At 41.5% G+C, this 22,776-nt stretch overlaps 1 protein-coding gene across 4 annotated transcripts in view; it reads right to left on the bottom strand.

Annotated features, from left to right (window-relative positions):
* BEND7 (BEN domain containing 7) overlaps positions 1 to 22,776 on the bottom strand; it is a 77,588-nt gene that overhangs the window by 21,168 nt on the left and 33,644 nt on the right. For all 4 annotated transcript variants that reach the window (XM_012660968.1, XM_012660969.1, XM_012660971.1 and 1 more), the window contains one exon: positions 13,582 to 13,807. In XM_012660968.1, the coding sequence (XP_012516422.1) occupies positions 13,582 to 13,807 (226 nt within the window). The remainder of the gene's footprint in view (positions 1 to 13,581; positions 13,808 to 22,776) is intronic.

Genomic DNA, 22,776 nt, shown 5'->3' with positions numbered 1-22,776 from the left:
GAGTGCCAAAAGTGGAGATTCTGGAAGCAACGGGAGTGAAAAGAAAGATTATCTACGAAAGAGCAACAGGCCGGTCAGATTCCAGCAACAACCGAATCAGGGGGACACTGGAATACTTTCAAATTGCAATGGAAACATCATCCTGGATCCGGAATAAAGGACCCAATAAACTCTACATCATTCGATGGTGCTGAGATAAAGAAATGTTCGGAACAAAGACCGAAGGGATATGCCACGCAGACCCTCATTCGAAGAATCACTAAATGCTGTACTTAAGGAAGAAGAAAACCGAGCACAGGAGGACAGAACTGGAGAGGGGAGAAGAGGGAAGAGAAGGAAGAAGGGTGTGACCCGCCAGACATCAGAAATTATTACAACCCGAATCATGGAAACCATGTAGCACTGGCTCAGATAAGAGATAAAGGCACAGAAAAGACCAAGTGTAAACACGTGAGAGAGAGAGCTCAGTGTACGACAGAGATGGATTTATAAATCAGTAAAAAAAAGATAATGTTAAAATGACTATCCGTCGAGAAAAACAATTAAAGTAAATCTCTCCCTCACATTTTAGGCAAAAGCAAATTCCAGGTGGATTAAAGACCTGAATATAAAAAAAAAAATAAAACTCTGTTGGAAAAAAAAAATAAGAGAATACCATGATGTTATCAGGGTAGGGAGGACTTTTAAAAATAGGCACAGAAAAGCACAAAGGAAAAGAAATCTACCTGACTGTCAAATCTCAACTTTGGTAGGATAAAAGCCATCATCGGCAGTTTTCACAAGTTGGAAAATATTTGCAACACATTTCACCGACAAAAGAACTCGGATGAGTCAGTAAGAAAACATAAAGGAAAAATAGGAAAAGGATGGAAATTCGCAGAGAAAAAAGTGCTTAAATAAAGACAAATAGGAAAGGATGCTCACCGTCATTAGCAGTCACCACTGAGGTGCCATCTGAGGGCAACCAGTCTGGTGAAAGCTTGTCTGATGCCACTAGATGTTGGCAAGAATGGGGAAAACAGGATCCTCTACCTTGTGGGTGGACGTGTCGACGATGCCACTCAGCGCGGAGAGCCACGGGGCAGTGCCCAGTGAAGCTGAAGCAGCTGTTCCCTGCACCCGGCCACTCCACTGCCTGGTGTTTCCCTAGAGAAACTCACACCTGTGCACCAGGACACACAGACGACCAATGCCGTGGGTGACCAGGGAAGAGAAGAACCAGCCTCAGTGTCTCTTAACAGGAGCCTGGAGAAAGAACGGGCTGTCTCAACCGCTAGTGGGTAGCAGCCAAAATGGATAAACTAGAGTTACCATGTATTGATACAGAAACATCTTTTTTTTTTTAAAAAGAGGACAAGTGAAACAAAACCAAGCTGCAAAAGTACAGTACGATGCAGTGTGTGCAGATTTGTAAGTACAAAACCACAGTGAAATGGATTAATGGATACACACGTAAGTGGGGAAATAAGAATGGATGGGAAAGATCCACGCCGACTTCAGGTTGCTCTGGGGTTTGGGGGTGGGGAGAGAAAGAATGGAAGGGAGAGGAACATTTTAATTTTTAAAAAAATAAAGAGAGAGCGGATATGAAGTAAATTAACATCTGTTTTAAATTTTTGGGGTAAGGCAGAGAGAAAACAAATCTTGGCAGAAGTCTCCACCACATTCAAGATGAAGAAGAATACTATTATTTTTACTTTTTAATCTAAAGACCACCGCTTATGGGGACAAATGTCATCTTCAGCCAGTCTATAGACAAAGCGGAAAATTTCTCCTAGGGCTATGCCATAGAAACGTCAGTACTGACCAGATCGCAGTTATATTCCTTACACACACTCTCTTTTGGGATGAGCACCACGAGCTGTCTTTAAAAGGGAGCGAGGCGAAGACTCAGTATCTGCCTTCAGGGAATAACAGTGAAGACATCAGTCCATCTCACCCTTCGGGTCTCAGCTGAAATGTGACCTTCCCAAATAAGGCCTCCCTGAGGTCACGAACCTGTGATTTTTGAAACAACAGCACCCAGTGTTCATTTAGACTCTAAGCTCAAAGCAAGGGCAGAGATCGTGTTTCCCACACACTGCTGGCTCACAGCAGGCAAACATGAACGTATGGTTAGTGAAAGAATAAATCTGAGAAACTTGTCTTTGGCCTGTGGCTTAACTTGAAAGAACTGAAAGAAGCATTTCTTCAGTAAATAGCCATGGGACTCAAAATATACTGAGTCCTAAAGTTCGCTTCAGGTTTGGTTTAACAAAAAGAATTAACACCTAAAAATGCACCTAATACAACGAATGCACTTAAAAACGATGCCTTTAAATGAAGGAACTAGAGTACGACACACAGTAAGGTATTTACTGGTAAACTTAAGATATCCTACTGAATTACGTAGCTGAGAGTGTCGCGGGACCCTGCCCGCCGGGCGATCAACTGTAGGGAAAGCTGAACAAAACGACCTGAATACCTCGTGCCGATCGTTACCGAACGGGGCTATTATTTTCAACCGGTTGTTGTAATGAAAAGGGCCCCCGACATCCATAAAATTGATCCCAGCCATACTTATTTAATTCTGTAGGTTTACTTCTGAGAATTTGGACTACAATTTCTGAAACATAGAATCTCCAAACTGGAGACTTTAGAAATTATTCAAGCCACACTGTTCTCTAGAGAAGGTAATGTTTCAAGAGCTTAAAGGACAGGAGCAAATCTACATCCCACCATACTCCTCCTCACTGTCTCCAGACTGCTGGGATTTTGAGGTTTGAACAATCTCGTTTAATCACAGCGATCCTCAAAGCCTTTCGGCCAGAGTCGTCTGGAAGGAAACGACATCCCTTGTGTTCCTTCATTCAGTGTGGCTCCATCTCTGTCTAAAAAAGGAAGTGCTGAGAGGTGGTTTCTCAAATTAAACAAGGTTAATTTTAATTTGTATCGATGTAAGGAAGCCCACAGCAGAGCTCATTGCTAATGCTACTATTGGAAATGTGACTGACACTTTCCTTTGGCGAGCTCTGCGACAACACCTTTGTTTCACGTGGTTGGTGTATTTCAAGGGAATGAATCGTATCTGCTAAGCATGAAGATCTGGGTGACAACAAGCTTTGATGTAATGGTGTTTTACTGTCTACCCCATTTTTATTTTAGCAAAAAAAAAATGTTTCAAAATCACAGGTTTACAGAAATTCTACTTGGAAGGCACACTGGAAATATTTAGTATCACTCATTTATTTGTTTTATAGAGCAACGAATGAGGACAAGGTAATGAGTTTTTCTCTCCGTTTTTAAAGCTTGGGTTTCTCAGTATGTGAATTTTGAAGTCGTTCCATGCGGTGCTGGGTCCACCCCACGGCCAGGAGGTCTGGGAGTAATGTCTCCAGTACCAGGTAGGTTATGTCGTGTGCAGGAGGCTCAGGTCCCGCTCTGCACCTCCCAGCCCCCCACATCCAGCCGTGGCAGAGGCTGGAGAACAAAGAGCAATGAGCTGGGGAGGGGGGGGTCTCACCCACTGGATCAGACCGACGCACTGTCCCTCCTGTGCCTGCACACGTCCCTGTGGCTGCTCTCAGTGGACCAGGGGTGAAGGCGCTGGGTTGTGCCCCAGAGGAAGGACTACATTTCCTGCTTTTTTCACACAGTGGCAAGTCCCTTCTAATTGAGATCAGTTTTAGGAAAATACGGGGTTCACATTTTGAGGCTGATGAGAAAGTACTCAAACTTTTATTTGATCTCCTCTTGAGACACCAGTTGCTATGACGAATGCTAAAAAAATCACACGTATGGATAAGTCTACTGATGTATCAAGAAGTCTTGAGACAGTGAAAATAATGAATGGCACATTTAGCCTGACTATGGATTCCATCACTGGATTTATTTAAACCAATATTCCACAATAAAATTATTATACTTTGTCTTTGGAAGCATGGCAAACTATACCTTCCATATACCTTCCATTCTGCATGTCGCGGGGGTTGTTCTTTGATCTTTAACAATAATCGATGCTTTCAGAGTCCCTGCTGAATACAAACTTGGTTTTATATTTGGGATCACCTTGATGTTTTTTATCAACTAGATTATACAATCCTAGATTGCTACACACCATCTGATCTGTCTGTTGCCGCTGCTTCTTCTGATCTTCACATTTATATTCTGCCTTCTCGAATTTCAGCTGCCCTTTTCCAACATGTCATGGGGAAGTTGTGTCGTTATCTCGTTATTCCTGTCCTGTACGCACCCAATGTGGTGGAGCTGTGTTTTGATTTTTAACAAACCATCTTTTCCAGGGAAGATAGATTGTCTGTCTGACTCCTCCCTCCCTTCCTCCTTCCTTCCTGTATCTGTTGATCATCAGTTATGTGAGTGGTGCTATTTCACATGCCCAAGAATATCCAAAGCAAATATAAAACATGATCTCTGCTCGTTGGAGCTTATGGTCTTGTTGGGAAGACAAGATGCCCAACCATGAAGAGGAGACCATATATCCTGATTTGCCCAGGATAGTTCAAGTTTAAAAAGCCTGTTTTCCCAAAGAAATAATTAACAGCACCATTTTTACTCTCAAAAGTGTCCCAGTTTGGGCACTAAATGATAGGATCATCCTCCACACAAACCATTAGGTGCAAAGCAAAGGATTAAGATTTATTGCTAAACCTTGTAAAGGTAATACGTGCTATTGGAATTTCGAGGAAGGGGCGATCAGTGCAGGTTAGGACATCTGGAGGGAGTCTCATGGTAGAGGTGGTGAGACTTGGGCTGAACCAGGAAGAGCGAGTTGGATTTGTCTAAAAAGAGAAGAGTATTCTAGCCCGAGGGAGAAGAGCATAACCCAAAGTCCAAAACGAGTGTGTAATGTTTGAGAAAGAGCAGTAACATGGGGCTGGTTTCCCTGGCAGGACGTGCTGGGAAATACGGTTGTAAGGAGAGAGAAATCAAGTCACAGAGGGTGTGGAAAAGGGCCCACCTGATTTCGTGGGCCCAGGGGAGGTGAGTAGGAAGATGACGTCATGAAATGTCGCTTCACAAGCGTCACTCAGCTGTTAGTGTGAAGTCTGAACTGGGAGGGGAAAGTAGAGGTGGGAAGGATATTTCAAGAGTCTTTTGCAGAATTTCCAGGACAAGGTGATGTGCAGCAGGACTACGATGGTGTCGGAGAAGCCCAAGAGCGCTCAAAGAGGGAAGAAGGACAAAAAGAGTTGACAGGGCTGGGTAACTAAGTGGGGTTAGTCCCAAAGAAAAAAAGGCTTTGAAGGTGATTCTGAGCTTTCAGACTTAGAGAGTAGAATATTGATGCTTCTGCTAAACATGATGTGGCCACGAGGTAGGAGTTAGTGTTAGGCAGCCCGTGCCACCCTCCAGGGGACCACCGTGTGGGTGAGAAGGGCCACCTCTGACCCTCCACAAAGAGGTTGGCACAGGCCCCAGGCCCTGCAGTGAAGCTGCCAATGTCCTGCATGTCTTGGTCCTCAGTGTCCTGGCTTCTGCCCACATTTCTAGCTGGGATTTATCCCCAGTTACTTGCACCTGGCCAAGCTGATTCAAAATGGTACATGTGGTGAGGAAGGGGTGTGGGAGGGAGGTACTTGTAATAACAAATCCTGGGTTTACCCTGTGATCAAAGAGACAGGGTTGATGAGAGGATGTCAAAGTTGAGTCTAAAAAGGATTCTGAGAAATACTATGAGCTGAACTAGGAGAGGTATCAGAATCTAACTAAAAGTGGGATGCAAAAAACACAACCTGGAAACATAGTCAACATAGCACAAGACTTGACTGGAGGGAGCGTTCAGTGGGAAGACCCAATTGCAAAAGGTTAGACCCCTCTCTTTAAGTCCATAGTTCTACCAGGACTACAAATATTCCATGATCATTTGCATAGGCACTTTTAGGGCAGAAATACTAGCAAATGCCAATGCCTGAGTCTCTCAGATTTTCAATGCGTTCCTCACATAAGATAGTCAATATCTGTTTACGGAACTGATGGAAACATTTGCTGGATTTCCAGCATCTATTGTAGGTCCAGAAGAAAAGCTACAAGGAATGTAATTGGACCAATTCTGGACTTATTATACAATTCCGCTTCTCTACAAGAAGAGAGAAAATGGAGGATGTGGTGTTGCCTTAGGAAGCTGGTGAGTATCTTAGATCAGCCAAACAACTCAGGGAGTTAAATAAAAAGGAGGCGGGCTGTGCAGCAAACACTGCTTTCTATCTTCAGGGCCATGGCCAGCCCCTATGGTGCCACTGTGCAGACTAGAAAGGTGTCCTTCCTCAAGACACTTTACTTTCATTTGCAGGGAAACTGTCATGATAAGTGTATACATCAACAACGGTGCCCATTACGCTGTGCAATGCTGTGGTGGCCCTGTTCATGCGACAGAAACTTAGCTCTTCTGACAGGAGGTTGTTTTTGTCCACCCTAACAGTGGTGTTAAAATGTAGGTTTTGTCGGAATTCAGTAACTGAGAGTTCGAATTGAATCCTTGCAAGTTAATCCACAACTGGTTCTTGTCCGTTATGGGAAAGGCTCCAGAAAGATCAACAAAAGCCACAACCTTCTTCTCAACAAATTCCTACACGTTTCCATTCGCTCCTTATGCAGCCAAGATGTGGATTTATAGTTTTAAGGAATATGAGATTCCTTTTCTGAGCGTATGGAAGAGCAGACCGAAGCAGGGGTGAATGTTAGACTCACTGTGGCCCCCCAACCCCGAGGATCCCGATTCACAAGGTCTGGGATAGGGTCTAGGGAGCATTAAGAAGCACAGCTCTGGATGAAAGCCCTCCGGGGTAGACTGTATCTGATTCATTTCATTGGCATTACACTCCTGAAGTTAGACACTTAAGGTAAACAGGCTGCTGAGGCCTCAAGGGCCACCAATGAGAATAGGCTTTAAACAGTTCCGAAGGCAAAAGGCTCTCATCCAGTGTTTTATTGAATTTAAGCTTCATTAAACGTATTCCGTAGTTAACCTTTTCCATTCTCTTTGCATCTGATAGGACTAGTTCAGACTACTCTGTGAGTTGTCCCCTAGTGAGACTGACATCCTCTGTGCCTCCTTCCCCAGTTAGGTACTGGGCATGTGACATTTATTTCATTCTAGTTCCGTGTTACGGGTCATTGTTTACATGTCTGCACTAGACTGCACATTCCTTAAGCTCAGGGGCCATGCCTCACTCAGCTTTATGTCACCAGCTGTTGGCTCACAGTGGGTGGGTAATAAACACTTACGCTGTTAACAGAAATTTCATGCCTGTCGGTGATTTCTAGGTTTACCATGTCAATGAAACTACTGCAAAGGTTTTAGTGCTCTCATGACTCAGTCCAGTATCTGAAAAGCAGCAAAGATCGTGTCTTTGGTATCACACTGTCTGGGGCAGAAGCTGGCTAAACACAAGTGCTTCAAATGTGCAACCAAGGTGACTTTGGCCAGGAGCTCGCCAAGAATGGGTATTATATCTTCCGGATTGTAACGACAAGGCCCTGTGGTATTTGCGTAGTGATTCATAAGTTAGAGATGCGCTCAAGTCTGGAAATGCCTTTCTTTCGCCTTGGTGAAGTAGGCCATTATTCGGGGAAGTCCTGGTGAGCACCCAGCCAGATCCGAAACCAGGACGCTTGTGCAACACAACAGGAAAAATCATTTTAACCCCTGACGTTCAAAGGATGAGGGCCGTTGAGACAATGCTCTTGTGCGGCATTTACTCCAGGAGAGAAGTAGAGCAGCCGTCAGAAGCTGGGTGTTCACAAGGAACAGCCGAAGGAGACTGGGTTTCACGGCTGGGCTGCTGTGTGCTGCTCAGATACATCCTGACTGTTAGAGTCAAGGGCAGGAGAGAGCTGCTTCTCCTGGGGGTGGGGTCTGAAAACAATCAGGTTGTTTGTTCAAAATCCAGATTTCTAGGACCACCTTATACCTACTGAATCAATCTCTGAGCATGGGACCCAGAAATACGAATTTTGAACCAACAGCCCAGGTAATTCTGATGCACATTAAAGTACGCACACTAGGGAAGACGTTGAAAACACAGGACTATACACACAGAACAGGTGAGATTCAACGTGATCCATTTGTCACTGGGCCTCCAAAAAAGTGGGAAAATACAACAATAACTAGGTGATAGTTACAAACATAGCTGAGAGACAAGCTATGTTTGCAAGGTAATTATATAGTTGTTATGTAGTTATACCCTGTTTTAAGCAGATTCGATGTGTAAAAATATGAACAGATACATTCACAGATGACTATCTTTCAAAAGGATTCTTGAAGCAATGCATTCATCAATGGGTTCCAAGCCAAGTGTTTAAACTAGAATTTAATTTACATACAATTTTGGAAGACAAGCTATCTGCAGTGTTTACTTGCATGCTCTTTCCTGTGATCTATGTACTGGAGGAGTCTCAGAAGCGTCTCTTACTGAGGGGAGGGATCACAGTCCCACTTTCCTCCCTGGCACGATGGGGCTGATTCTCACGATCTGCAAGAAAACACTTGCCCTTGAAGCTAGTAACTGGATTGGAGTATAGCTGTATTGCAACCAGAAATTCACTTTGAATATGCTTTGCATAAATAACTAACGGGTCGTCTTAAATCATCAGTATGGCCACTTTCGTAGTAGGATTTATAATGAATCCAAAATGTTAAATTTTAAGATAGAAATTTAAAGGTAGGGTGCCTTTGTTTTCAAATACTCCTCTTAGAAAAGAGTGGAGTGTGCTAGAAAATGTCTTTGGAGTCAGAGAGGCCTAGGGTTAAATCCCAATTCCGCCACTTACTAGCTGTTTAACTCTAAGTTAAGTAAGTTTACTTAATTTCTCAGAGCCTCAGTGTGCTCTCCTATAAATGGAAATAAAATCATCAACATTGTAGGGGCTTTCAAATCTGAGCTAATGTTTCAGCCTTGTTCTTATAAGGAGTTCTGAGAACACAGAGGAGTTACTATCAAAAAATAAATAATAAATCAGATGCAAATTCCACCACCAACCCTATCAATTTAAATCTATGTGAGGTCACATAGAAAACAGTTATTCCCTTTTCTTGATTAAATCCCAAGAAAATGGATGATGAATATGGATCCTGTAAGTTTTTAGAGTTGCAGGAATAAAAGGAGAGGTTTTGGTGGTCTTTTTTGTAGAGCTATGAAAGTGGGGCAGCAAATGCAGTGAGGCATTCTAATCTCGTAAGAAGCATCCTTAATGTTTTGGGGTACCACCAACAAAGGAGTGCTCCCTCCCAGGGAAATTGTGCTCCCTGCGGCTGTCTAGGCAGACCATCAGTGCTGGCTTCTCAGGAGAGTGGCCCTTTATGTTGCATGGCGTGAACTAAGAACCACCAATCAGGTCTTTCATTTGATATGCAAATGTAATTTCCTTTGAATGCAAGAGGATTCAAGACTCCAGTACAGTTTGGAAGTAATAAAACTTTCTCAGCTAATCACTACAGAGCTGAATTAGAAAGCCTACCTGGGTTCTACAAATTGCTTTACTGCAAATGTATTTTCTGAAGAGCATTCAGAGATTCAACGATCCTATCACGTTTAGGTAACTCAAACGAAGTCAGCCTGCACAGTCTACTGTATCACAGCAAGAACTGGACGGAGGACCAGTTACAGCCGCAGCAGGTGGGGGGACATACCTGGGCACTAACCTCCACTCTGTGCTCTGGGTATAAAGTCGATTCTGAATCAAATCCAAGATACTAAGCCTTATCCTCAGCACTAAAACCCAAGACTTCCCCTTAATAAGATCATAAGTTGATTCTTCCCAGAGTTAAAGTGTTCAGGTGAGCGTTTCTAATTAAGGATCCTTTCATCACCAATGCCTTGGGTCATACTTATCAGTGAATTTTTAATGAATTACCATTAAGTGTTAGTCCCCATAAAACAGATGAGATTATGTGAAAATATGATCTCTACCAAAGAGGCTTATATTTTATTTTCAAGATGCTGTCATGGGGAATATTAATTATCACTACAAAAAGCTTTGTTAATAATCCCCACAATAAACTTTCTTTTTCAGTCCATTTCTGTTCCTACTTATAAGCATTTTATAGCTTTTCATTCGTCTTTTTCCCATTGTTGTTTTAACCAATCTAATCACCTTTGTTTGAAAAAAAAATCAAGCCCCTACTGCTATTTTCACTTCTGAGATTTTATAAAATTAACCAGTCTTCATATTTCCCAGGTAATAGGACTTTTCAAATTAATGCACTCTTGGTACACTATCCCATAAGAGTGAGAAAGACTATTTAATATTTACAAAATCTTTCCTAAGTGTGTAGTACACAGCAATAATAAACAACAAGGATGACCTTGGCACTGTTATGTAGAAAGAAACCATTTTATCACATTACCACATCACTCAGAGTCAAAAGACTTGGGTTAGAGAAATAAATTTCTCTTTTCATGTCTACTAATAACAAAAAAACAAAACAAAACAAAAAAACCTGGATATAGTTATTCTATGAGACTTTCAATTCAAAGCTGCTTCCAAAATTACTCTGTATTATAATATAGCAATCAATAAACTTTTAGTTGGGGAAAGCATAGTAAAGGAAAAAGGCAGCTGGGAGTTAAGAGAGTTATATTCAAATTTATATTCTATCTTGGTTTCCAATTTTTAATTTTCATTGGCATTTTATTAACTGGTAGTAGTTTACAACAATGTTTTAATGGCAATCATTCTAAATTAGTTATGAGAAGACATGAGGATGGATGTTTAGTACTAGACCAATTAGGTCAATAAAGTAAGGTCAAAGTCAAGGTAAAAAACAATATCTATGCCTATTCGCTCACCCAACACGTATTTATGGAAACGCTGGTCGGTGTAAAGTGCTCAGTGCAGTGTGTAGGGGAGGGAAAACTTTCCTTCCACCCTCTGAGGGTGTAATAATTGAGTCTATGAGATAAACTGATAGCAGGAAGATTAACAAGAGAAAAGATGTACATATTTACTGTGTGCACAGGGACATCACAAGACAGAAAAGTGAATACCCAACCCAGTGAGATCTAGAAGCTTATGTACCTCCTTCATAGGGGACCGGGTGGGGAATGTAGGCAACTTAGGGGAGAAGAAGTGATTTTGCGGAAAGATGAATGGGCCTTCAGAACAACAGGAAATAGCCTGTGACAAACTCTGTGCGTGGTGTCACCTCCAGTGTCCTCTCCTGTGATCTGAGTCAATTCCCCCTGGTTCATGAGTCCCTTTTGGAGGCTCTGTCTCTAGGCAGAAAGGCGAGTTCAGAGAAAGCCCCTGCCTGCACGTGCTGGTCCCCAAGTGCCCTCGGGTGGAAGTAATCAGCCTACCGAAGACGCATATTTTGGGGTGGCATTACCTAAACTTTTTCATGTGCAACAGGTAATAATTAAATATATTTAAGACAAAGCTTGTCCTCAAGGAGCTTATAAAAAATTATCAGAATAAATCAGGTAAAAAGGTTGGATGGCTAGTATGAACACAATGTTCTTGGAGTTCGAGGTTACAGGGAGCTACGATTGTGCCACCGCACTCCAGCCTGGGTGACAGAGTGTGACCTGTCTCTAAAACAACAACAACAAAGACAAACCTGATACCATGTTCATACTTGAGTAAAGACGGTATGAATATATGCCATAAACTCTGAAGAGTGAGATTATAGGGGCCTTTTAGTTTTCTATACATTTTTTTTATGATTTGGATATTTTTAGAAACATACATTATTTTTGTAATCAGGAAAAAATTAAAATCAAAACAAATGTCTACGAATAAACACTGAAAGGAAACAAGTGAATATATTTGTTCATTTAGGTTGTTGGCGGCTTATGGGTGGATTTCTGTCTTTTTTAAGTTACTGTGCTGTTCTAGCAGAATTTTAATGACGGATTTAATTCAACAATAAAAGAAGTGTATGGAAATTTTAAGTCCTTTGATTTGAATAATTTACTTTGTTCTGTATTAGGAACAAAGGTCTCGCAGCCATTTTTATTTCTAGCTAAAGAGTAGGGCCGTGAAGGACATTAAGGTGTGTCCTCTATTTCTGTTTGTAATCCACTTTTTCCAACTCTCGTATGATGTCCAGTCTAGATGGAAAATGGCAGAATAAACCTCTGTCAGTCTACTTGCCATGATCTGTTTCATTCCTACCTATTATTGGGGTAACTCTTCTACTTTCATTAAAATGGACCGTAGTCATTTATGGTTCCCTAATTTCTAAATGCTTTCATAATGATAAAATGCTGCCCTGAAAAAAAACAAAGAAAATGAAAACGATTCCTGGCTATATTTCAGAAAAGCACCAGCAGCCTTGACCTTCGTGTTTCGAGACTGCCAGATGAAATGGAAAAGGGGCCTTCCTCACTGAAGCAAGTCCTAGTTACATCACTGACCATTTTTCAAATCCTGTAATCTTGTTTTTAGTGTCACTTTAGGCTGAATCATCCTTTTCAGAGAAGGCGCAGAGAGTGGTATCTCTGTAGCTTTTCTTATTTAATACAACTCAACTGTCATTTTAAGTGAAAAAATTCTGACGGAGCATTAAGAAATTTTCTGTTAATGAAGGCTTATGTCCTTCTGGCCACGAACAAAGGGTGTCTGGTACTTGCTAACTCCACTGAAAAACCGTATTATTTTGTAAAGTTAATTATGGATTTCCAAGTATCCTTTAAGCACTAGTAAATTCATTTATTCATTTTGCAAGATAATGGGGGCAGGAGCGGGCAGGGAAGGCTCTCTGTTAGTCCCACTCCACAAACCAAACAATGCAGGAATTGAGTAAGGAACATCCTTATCAGTTATTCTAGTTTGAATTAAGGCTTGACTCAAAATTTCATTTTCATGATAGTTGTGCTTATAAGACTTGAGACCTTGTTTACATTCTTCTTGATAATAATATTTAAATGCTTCTATTTCCTAAAGTCACATTCATCAGAGTCCTGAATAAGGACACTTTAAACTTAAAAACTAGGTCTAGAATGTGACACTGGACATCAACAAAGATATGCTCCTACGTGCCCCTGCATGGTTACTGTACTGCAGTGGGATAGAGACACGTGTCCACAGGTGTTAAGGGGAGAGACCCACGATGGTCTCTGCATGTCGCTGGCATGACTCCACGTCACAAAATAAGAGGGAGCAGAGCAGGCCAGGAATGTGTGGGAGGCACAGAGTTTGCTTAGATTTAAAATGTCTTTAGGAGCAAAGATCTAGCAAAGCAACTTCTGAACTTTCGAAAGAACTGTTTTACTTTATTTTTTTTTAAAGCACCATAGCTTTATTCTTACTTGCAACTAAAAATTTAAGTTGAAATAAAGTATTGGTGAAGTTCTTAATGACAGAGAAGAAAAATACCTTCATTTAAAAAGTCGAATAAGGAAAACACTTTTTGATTCTGCAGTAGACCACTTTTTGGTTCTGGCTCTTAAATTATTATCTTAACAAATTAACATTACCTGGAAATGCCAACTTCTAGTGTTATTTGAGGTGGTAAGTTACAGAGCTCACCCCCAAAAGTGAAATTAACCTCTAGTCGGTTTCCTCTGCTTTCAGCTGCGTCTTTATGAATGAAGGCAACGCTCAACAAAGAACCCATAAAATGAAATGATGCGGACCAACCTTTTATTGCACCCACAATATTTTGGTCTAGTCCTTTCCGGTTGTCATTGAGTCCTCTTTTCCTCTTCCCATTGGGTAAGGAGTTAGCCAAAGTCTTGTCATCAAAAAATGCACACACCAGTTTTCTAAACAGAAGGCTTCCTGAGCGAGTGTAGTTTGACAATATAGAGTCCAGCTGAGATTTAGGCATAAACACATCAAAGCCTTCAGCAAGTTGCACTTCTGGCTACCAAAAGAACATAAATATTTCATTAAAAGCAAGATTTGAAGCATTTGACTTTGGGCAGATGTACCACAAACAAACAAACAAAACAACATCATCAGCTACTGAAGTGTCCATATCCTACAAATGAAACAGTCTCAGCTTTGTGTGCTAATATTTGCAATTTATAAAACCAATGAGTAGTTTTAATTCACAAAACAAGATGCTCTAATCCCCATATGAAGTCTTGTCAAAAGCAATGGAAAGGAAGTAGTTAAGAGAAGGCTGGATAACTACACAACCATATCATTCTAGAGCTGTCGAGGAGCTGAGACTTCTGGCTGAAACACCCTCATTTTGTAAATGAAGGAACTAAGGCCCAAAGAGATCGTAACAAAAATGACTTTAAAATAATCCAGATTTGCTCGTTGCATTACAATTTACAGATCACTTTCTCTTAAGGACGTAATTTCTTTTACTTGAGGACACAAATACAGGGCTACCTGATGGCCCCCTGATGGCTCTTTCTACTATGCCAGTGGCTTTCAGCTGTGGAACTATGTTTTACCCCAATGAAAACTTATGTAAACTAATACGTAACATATAAAAATGACGAGCAGGTTCCCAGGCAGTTTAAATCCACCCCCACCCCTACTTTTGAGAGGAAAATCAGCGCACTAGTCACACTGCTTTCCTGTCAGGGACTTCCTGACCCAGTTACAGGATCCAAAGACCTACAAGGTGCCTTTCAACTTGGACTCTACCATATGACGCCAACAATGCTGTCTCCATCGGCACACAGGGATGTTTCCAACCTGCCTTTTCATCTTTCCATCCAGCTCACGTCCTTCCCTTCCCTTTCCTTTCCAAAGCCTTTCCTAACTCATTCCTGTTCATGGAGATGGCTATGCACTCTGTTTCTGCTGTTCATTTAACAGACGTACATGATTGAATTAATTACACTGCATCAGAATTATTTATTAGATTGCAGCCCTTCCTGATCCTGGAACCCACTCTGTATCTCTAAGATCTGGCACATAGTAGGCACTCAATAAATTCTTGCTGGACAGATAGTCACAGTTCATTAGTCATAATCTAAACTACTAAGTCATTTAATGAATTTATTGTTGGTTATGTGGTAGCTTTAAAATAATGACTTTAATATGAAGAAATGCAATTGGTAAACTTTTATTAGCAAAAAGTCAGATGTAGTATCAAAGCTGATTCTCAGATCTCGTACTTATCACTTTGCAAACGTGGCACCGTTTTAGATTTTCTAAATCATATTAGAAATGTGAGGATTTGGGATTAGTTTCTGTCCTGGAGAGTAGGAATGATTACTTTTGTTTTTGTTTTATTGCTTTTCAACACGTCGGGCACACTATGGTCTGAGCAAACAGTGCTCAGAGCATGGCTTAAATTATTTGGATGACACAGGAAGGAGTTTGGGCCCCTTAAAAATGGCATTTTTGACTTGATTATCCAGAAAGTCATCTCACTGTGCCATCGGATTTTTCCTCTGACTTCTGCATTTTGCTGCCCGCTGGTCCCAGGTCTGCAGAGGAGGCTGTCTGGAGCTGGAGGCTGTATCCCTAATTCCTACGACAGAGCTGGCACAAACCAGGCACTCAATAAGTATTTGTTGAATGATTCCATGCAGAAATATTAGGATGGAGAGAACTTTACCATCATAATCTAACACGAAGTTTTATTTGTAGTCACAATTTTATTTTGCACATCCTATGGCTGCATGTAGTTTTTGTTCTGAATGAACTGATCTCAGATTTTTGCTAAGTGTTCCTGTATCATTTGAAAGCTATTAAAAAAATCTAAGTTTATCTTCTAGAAGCAGCTACTCACAGCTATTTGAGGGTACAGGGTCGTACAGAAGCTCTTAATTGCAAGAGCAGGAAGAGAACATCAACTTATTCATATAATCCTCAGTTTGATTCTGATGCCATTAAATGTGCTTAAAACCCAGCCACCTGACCTATGAGACACCCCCTTTGATTTATCCTGTGGAACTTGGACTTGAGAAACACTGGCCTGAATGAGCCCCCAGGCAGAACTAGCCACTCCCGTCTTCATGCACTCATGGTGTTTTCTATGGACTCTGTGACACTTTCCACGCTGCACATACTTAGCTGCGAGTTTGGGTTTCTCACCGGGACGGGGACTCTCTTGAATCTGGAGTGCCAACCACCCAGATAGTGTCCAGTGGATATTTGTCAGAATAAACAAAACATCATGCAAGAATTCATTCTAAATGACGAGTGTTGGTTCAGAGACCTTTTAGCCCCATATAAAGGAAGTGGGTTTGAAAGTCTGCCCCGCCGTGGCTCAGCGCACTGATGTCTTCTAGAACAGTTCATGTGCCAACTCCAGAAGTTAGGCTACCTGGAGAAAACTGATCACTGATTAAATACCTATTCAATGAGCACCCTCTGTGTGCGGGAATCTGAAGGCTGGCTCTGCAGGTGAGACGTACACAGAAACACCTGTCCTACACGGTGGAACAGGATACATGCTACAGGAGAGGTACAGAACAAGTGCTGTGACAGCACCCGGCAGGACATGGCTGCAGGGGGTGGGGGGCAAGGGGACAGGGGGCTTGGGCAGGGATAGGACAGCAATAGCATCTTAACAGGGCCTTGAAGGGGGCATTGAGGAGATGGGTATAGTTGCTGTTTCTGGCATCCACACCTCTGTGGAGCCAAGGGACTTCCTATGGTAGCATTCTGGTCTCTGAGGTTCCAGCCAATGCAGACGCCGTCACTGCTTTCTGTTCCACTTTCTACTGCCACACAAAGGCTGTTATTTTGAACTGATCTTTCGAGATCGCGGAACAGGAACTCACCGCCAGGTCAGCACCTTATGAAGGAGTCGGTAGTCTGATGGGTGGCGGAGGTGGCAGCAGCAGCAAGGGGACAGGTGCCTGAGCTCTGCCCCTTCCTGCTCCTCACGGAGCACATAAATTTAAAAACAAGCTAAAACTCTTAAATTATATCACTGACTCTCTTCTTTTGGTTGACTGGCTCTGGTTTAAACTTACTGCTTACTCATGATAGAAACTATTTATTCCAAATGAATATCATTTTAAGAACTAGACTTCCCTTGACAGATTCACTCTTTGATAGTCAGGCCAAGACAGACAGCTAATACGTTCATTGACAGATTCTACTGATCACTGAAGTACTACGATCTTTAAATGATGACATTCAAGGTTGGGGCAGAATTTATGACACAGTCATCATTTTAAGAGTCTGAATCCCCACTATAAATGTGGATTTTCATATCCAATCTATGTCTTGCCTCTTTTAGGTGCCTCAGCCACTAAGCACAACAACGTATCAAGTGTCCAGTGGCGTGACATCTTACACTGGGTGAAGTTCTGGAAGCAGAAACTGTACATTGTCATAATGACTCTTGAAAATGTCCCTGGATCCAGGCCTGCAAACATTAACTGGTTTGTTTCTTTGCACTTCGGCTGTGGTCTCCCTTTGCTTAGGAGCAGCTGGGGCTGAGATCTAGTTTGGGTGGGGGCTCTCCTAACCAGGTACATGAAAAGATTCCCCCACCCCCCACCGAAGTCCCTACGGGCCTATCATGTGACTCTCTTGTATAATCTGAAGGGAAAAAAGGAGGACAATTTTAAGATTGTACAAATTGATCACCAAGGGACTATCTCTGATATAGGTTTGCACGAGGTCACTTGGCGATTTGAGGGGCTAGGCTGGCCCCAGGGCCAAAACCTGGAACTATAGACAAAGAGACGCATTCTACTGAATAAGATGAACTGATTCTGGACTGAAAAGCAGTAACAGGATTAATAAGAACGTTTAGAGGATGTGGATTTAGTCTTCCTATTTGCATTGGTGTATAAACGATCTTTTATTCTCATTTGGTGTTATATTTATCTTGCAGTATATTAGACATATTTCTACGAAAACGTGCTTTAGTTTATGAAAAGAAATTTTATTTACTTATTTTTTTTTGAGACAGGGTCTCACTCTGTCACCTAAGCTGGAGTACAGTGGCACAAGCATAACTCACTGCAGCCTCAAACTCCTGGGCTCAAGCAATCCTCCTGCCTCAGCCTCCCAAGTAAAAGTTTCCAATTTAAACCCTCCTCTATTTTTTTGTGTGTGTTTGTGAGACGGTCTTACTCTGTCACCTAGGCTGGAGTACAGTGGCATGATCACAGCTCACAGCAACCTCCAATTCCTAGGCTCAAGGGATCTTCCTGCCTCAGCCTCCTGAGTAGCTGGGACTACAGGTGCACGCCACCATGCTTGGCTAATTTTTCTGTTTTTTTATAGAGCTGGGGGAGGGTCTTTCTATGTTGCCCAGGCTGGTCTTGAACTCCTGGGCTCAAGTGATCCTCCTGCCTCAGCCTCCCAAAGTCCTAGGATTACAGGCGTGAACCACCCCACCTGGTCTTTTCTTTTTTAGAAAAGAATTTCTAAAAACCACAAACCCCCATATAATTAATTTTATTTTGCTCATACATGTGATCTGCTTCTGTTTGAGAGAAACTAAAATTGTTCCTGTAATTCAGGTCTGCTCCAGGTGGACTTAGCAAGAATTCCTGCTACCACTTATTAAATGCTACGTTGGGAACATGCCCAGTGAGCCAGGAGGCCACAAGAACTCTCGAGACTGGGTGGCTCGGGGACACAGCAGGGCGGAGAACCCCAGCAGTGATGGGGACAGAGCACGGTGCGCTACACTGTGTGTCCTACGTCAAGGCTGATGGTGTAAGGTGGACACTCTACATGCAGTAAAAAATGCTCGGCCAAAAGTTCTGTCAAAATGTATGTGTAATCCATGTGCTGGCATATATATATTTAATGTTTACTGGATAAAAATTATAAGAAGTCGTTAAAGAGCCAGTCCTTTACAGATTTTTTATTTAACCAAATTTTGGTAGAACTAAGAATGTAATTTTAGAAAAGAACACAATTTGGTCTCTTGCAAGTTTTTTTCACGCCCTTGCATAATGAGACATTTCAGTCTTTTAGAGATGTTGTTAGCCTTTTCCTTTCTTCTCAGGTAACAAATTAATGACTCTGAAGACTAGGGCTTTATTTATGCTAAAAACATTTGAGCCAAAATGTAGAACACATAAGAGTTTTAGCTACTGCAATGTCCACCCTGGGAGTCTGTCCTTGGCCCGGTGGGCAGGGAGGTCCTGCTCTTCCCGGTGCCCAGGAGATCTGCCTGCCTGTGCTAGAGCTTAAGCCCTGCGATGTTGTAATTATTGTTTGTGAATTTTCTTCCACCGTGTGTCCCTTGAAGGGCAAGGACTATTTCATTCATTTCATTATGCCCTGGAAAACAGTGAGGTCATTAACATTTATTTGCTACTTACTACACTCCAGGCCCTAGGGTAGCTAACACATGTTACATGGATTTTTCTAATTTAATTTTTACCCTATTAAGTGGCTATCATTATTATTCCCAATTGCAGATATAAAAACTAAGACTCAGAGAGGTTAAGTAACTTCTTTAAGATTATCCAGCTAATACACGATAAAGCAAAGATTTGAACCCAAGCAGCCTGTGCTAGAACTTACACTCTCTTGCATATACTGCCTCTATTTCGACATGTCAAAGAATAAATAAAAAACTGCTTGCTTGATTTACTTGACTAGTTCTCAGTGGATCATTTTATCTATTGAGCTAAGAAGGTGTTAAGAAAACAGATTCTGAATTTGGAAACCATTTCTGTTGAAAGCACCAGTGCATTTTAAGTTATTTGTTTTAAGAAGAATGATATAAAATAAACCTCAACAAAATTATCTTAAGGTGATGAATATCCACAAATTTATCTTCTGAAAAACTTTTAAATTGGTGTAATCTAGGATTACTGGAGAACATTCATAGTAACTACAACAAATAGAAAAATATTTTCTATTATTAAAAATATTACAAAAATATTGTTAAAAACTGGTATTAATGTGTCACCAAAGCCAAAACCAAGCCAAACAAAAAGCAAGAACTAAACAAAGTTAGGCTATGTATTACATCTGCCCTGAAAACCACAAATCAATATATCTAATATTGGAAAAACAGTGACTATAAGAAACTGTGTTGTCTCAATACTAGTAGAGCATTGGGTTTTGAACCCATGAAGAAAAAATTAAATACTGTATTTAAATGTGAAATTTAGTTTTGGGCTTCTGCTTTTGCTTCTGTGTAATTTAGGTTTGAATTTTATTTAATGTGCTCATTTAAACAGAGTCAAATAATCCTACCCCAAAAGAGAAACATTTCTGGCTACTCCCTTGTAAAAAATTGCTTGTTCACGTGTATTTGTTCATTCATACATACAAATAAGTTTATTTTAAATATTTATGTTTGTTCCCATAAAGGTATGTAGGTAGGACTGCTAAGGTTAACAAAAGAACCAATATTTATCGAGTGCTTAAAATGTGCCAGGCACTGTTCTAAGTGGATTACTTCATTTAATTCTTCCAACAGGCCAACTCTAGGAGGTAAACATTATTACTATTAATATCCCCATTCTACAGAGAGAAACGGAGGGAGGAGAAGTCAGGTTCATTGCTCAGGGTCCCATAGCTCAGATTCCAATCCAGGCAGCCAGACCTCAAAGCCTGTTCCCTTACCCACTCAGTTCTCCCCAAGAAACTTCCAAGTAAGTAGAGTAACAGCCACAGTTGAACCTTTCTGTTCCTTTCACATAACAATCATCCCACAAACAGTCATGGAGCGTTGGTCATGCAGAGCACTGTGCTAGAATGGGCATCCACAAGTCCTCCGCACGACGGACTTGGGCTAGAGGAGGGATCCACCTTTCCTGGCTCTGTGAACTTGTGCAGGCTGCCGGTAAAGTGGGGATGGTAATTCTTCAAAGAATAAGGATTAATGAGATCAGTTATGTAGCACAGGATGGCATGTGTAATAACAATAGTAATATTATAGTCCCGGCTCTTGAGACTCTGGAGTGGAAGGAGAGGACGTCATGTCAATAATTACGAAACAGTATAGAACATTCTATAGAGGAGGATCATTCAAATCACAGCAGAGCCTGGAAGGGAGCTGGGTGGGCAGAGAGAGGAGTACGGAGGAAAGAACAAGTAAACGGCAGTTAAATGGAAGAGGGGGTTCCAATTAAAGTCAAGTCTAAGACTTGATGTTTCATAAGTTTATTTTGTGTATTGTGCTTAATGCAAATGCAGATGCTTTGTCATTTGCAGATTAAATAGATAATATTTACTGAGTACCTTCTATGTGCCGGGCACTGCAATAGGATTTTCGTACGTACTGGATATCATTTAATGCTCACAACACTCTGAGGTGTTGACATTTCAGTTAGTTTTGATTAGAGTTTAGTGTTTTTCTGTATTTGAGTAGGGATAATCGTTATCAGGCAGAAGCGCTGATCTACCTGCAATGATCTATAGCCCATGTGGGCTCTCAAGTTTGTGTTTGTGCCATGGATATATACATTTGTATTTGTGTGACACTGTGAGTCACAGAGTGAAAACAATAACTTAATACATTGTGAATTTTGAAAAATTTCACACTAAATGTTTTACATTTACAAAAGCAATAAAGCATAGATTTTCTGTGTCATTTTTTCATCGTTTCTAGCACTAATCTTTCTCCTGGGCTGGAGGTGTCTAACAAATGTGTTCAGGATTTGAAACTCACTTTTCCTTCCTTCTGATACAGAGCAGAATGCCTGCTCTGCTCTCGCTCTCCCCATCTCAGGTGAAGTTGTATCAGCTAGTAACCTACCTAGCCTTCCCTGACAGAAATCTGAGGTTCACTTTCTCCGTCATCGTGTCCTCGACAAGTGGCTCTTCTTGCTGCTAGAGTCTCCAGGCTCACTGCTCCTGCCCACACCCTCCTGACCTCTTGCCTGGTAGACCACTCTCATCCTCCTGCTCTGTCAGTCAGCTACAGTGCCGTTCCAGCCACCATCCTAAAGCACGGGCAGGCTTCCTCCTCCACTGGGAACCTGCGAGTCTCCTTTGTGCCCCGAAGGCCTGGCTGTGATTCCTGGAGCTTCGCCCTCTGGCTCCACCCGACCCACACAGCTCTTCCAGCAACACTGGACCACTTGCCCGGTCCTAGGATTTTGGACCGGATCCTCCCGATTCTGGGGATGTCTCAGGGCCCATCTTCAAATACACAATTCCCATCTGCTTATATTTTCTCCAACCCGTTTTATAGATAGATTCCTGTAAGATTATTATCTGTTCTCTCTGTTTTCTCCTCTGAACTTTCACCAAACTTCAAAAGATTCATGGCTAAGAAATATTAAAAGACTGGAGGGCATCTAAATTTGGATGTCCTGGCATCAGTGGTCCCTTCGCCTGCAGGAGTCAATCTCCACCCCCGCCCTTGCCCGGGCTGCGTGGGTCAGCCTCACAGTGGCCGTGAGCGCCACCCACAGACAGCATGTCCTCATCTGACACTGGGACTTGGGCCATGTTCTCTAGAGCAGTTACAGTTTCTGTTGGAGAGATGAATCACACGGGGTGTCCGTTGGACAACGTAAGTCTGTATATCCACACAGACTTTTTGTTTTTCTTTAGAAGCATGTTATTCTTCAAAGACAACCAGCTTCTGAGTTTTCACAATTCTGAATGTGCTTTATCAAATTTAATAGGTTTCGTTAACAAAAATCACGAACAAAAAGTAAACTATTTTTATATACTATATAAATAAAATTATCATACTGGTATTGGTTAAGATAATAAAAATTCTATTCTCTTCTATTTCGCTAATGTACATAAAGCGTTTATTAGATCGTCCTCAATTTATCTCTGAAGTACATCTGGAGCTTAAAAATAAAAAAAAGGAGAAAATTCAGTTATTAGCATGAGATCAACCATCTGGGAGATGATTTATACAACTTAAATTATTGCTCCCGATACATCAATGCCTATAGGAAAAAATGCCTCGAAAATTTAAGGGAAATATAAAAGTATGATGAAAACTACTTAGGACTGAATGTGTTG

This window comes from Propithecus coquereli, unplaced genomic scaffold (genome assembly GCF_000956105.1).
Source record: "Propithecus coquereli isolate 6110/MARCELLA unplaced genomic scaffold, Pcoq_1.0 Scaffold69, whole genome shotgun sequence".
Classification (NCBI taxonomy): Eukaryota; Metazoa; Chordata; class Mammalia; order Primates; family Indriidae; genus Propithecus; species Propithecus coquereli.
This window is presented reverse-complemented; position numbering and strand designations above follow the sequence as displayed.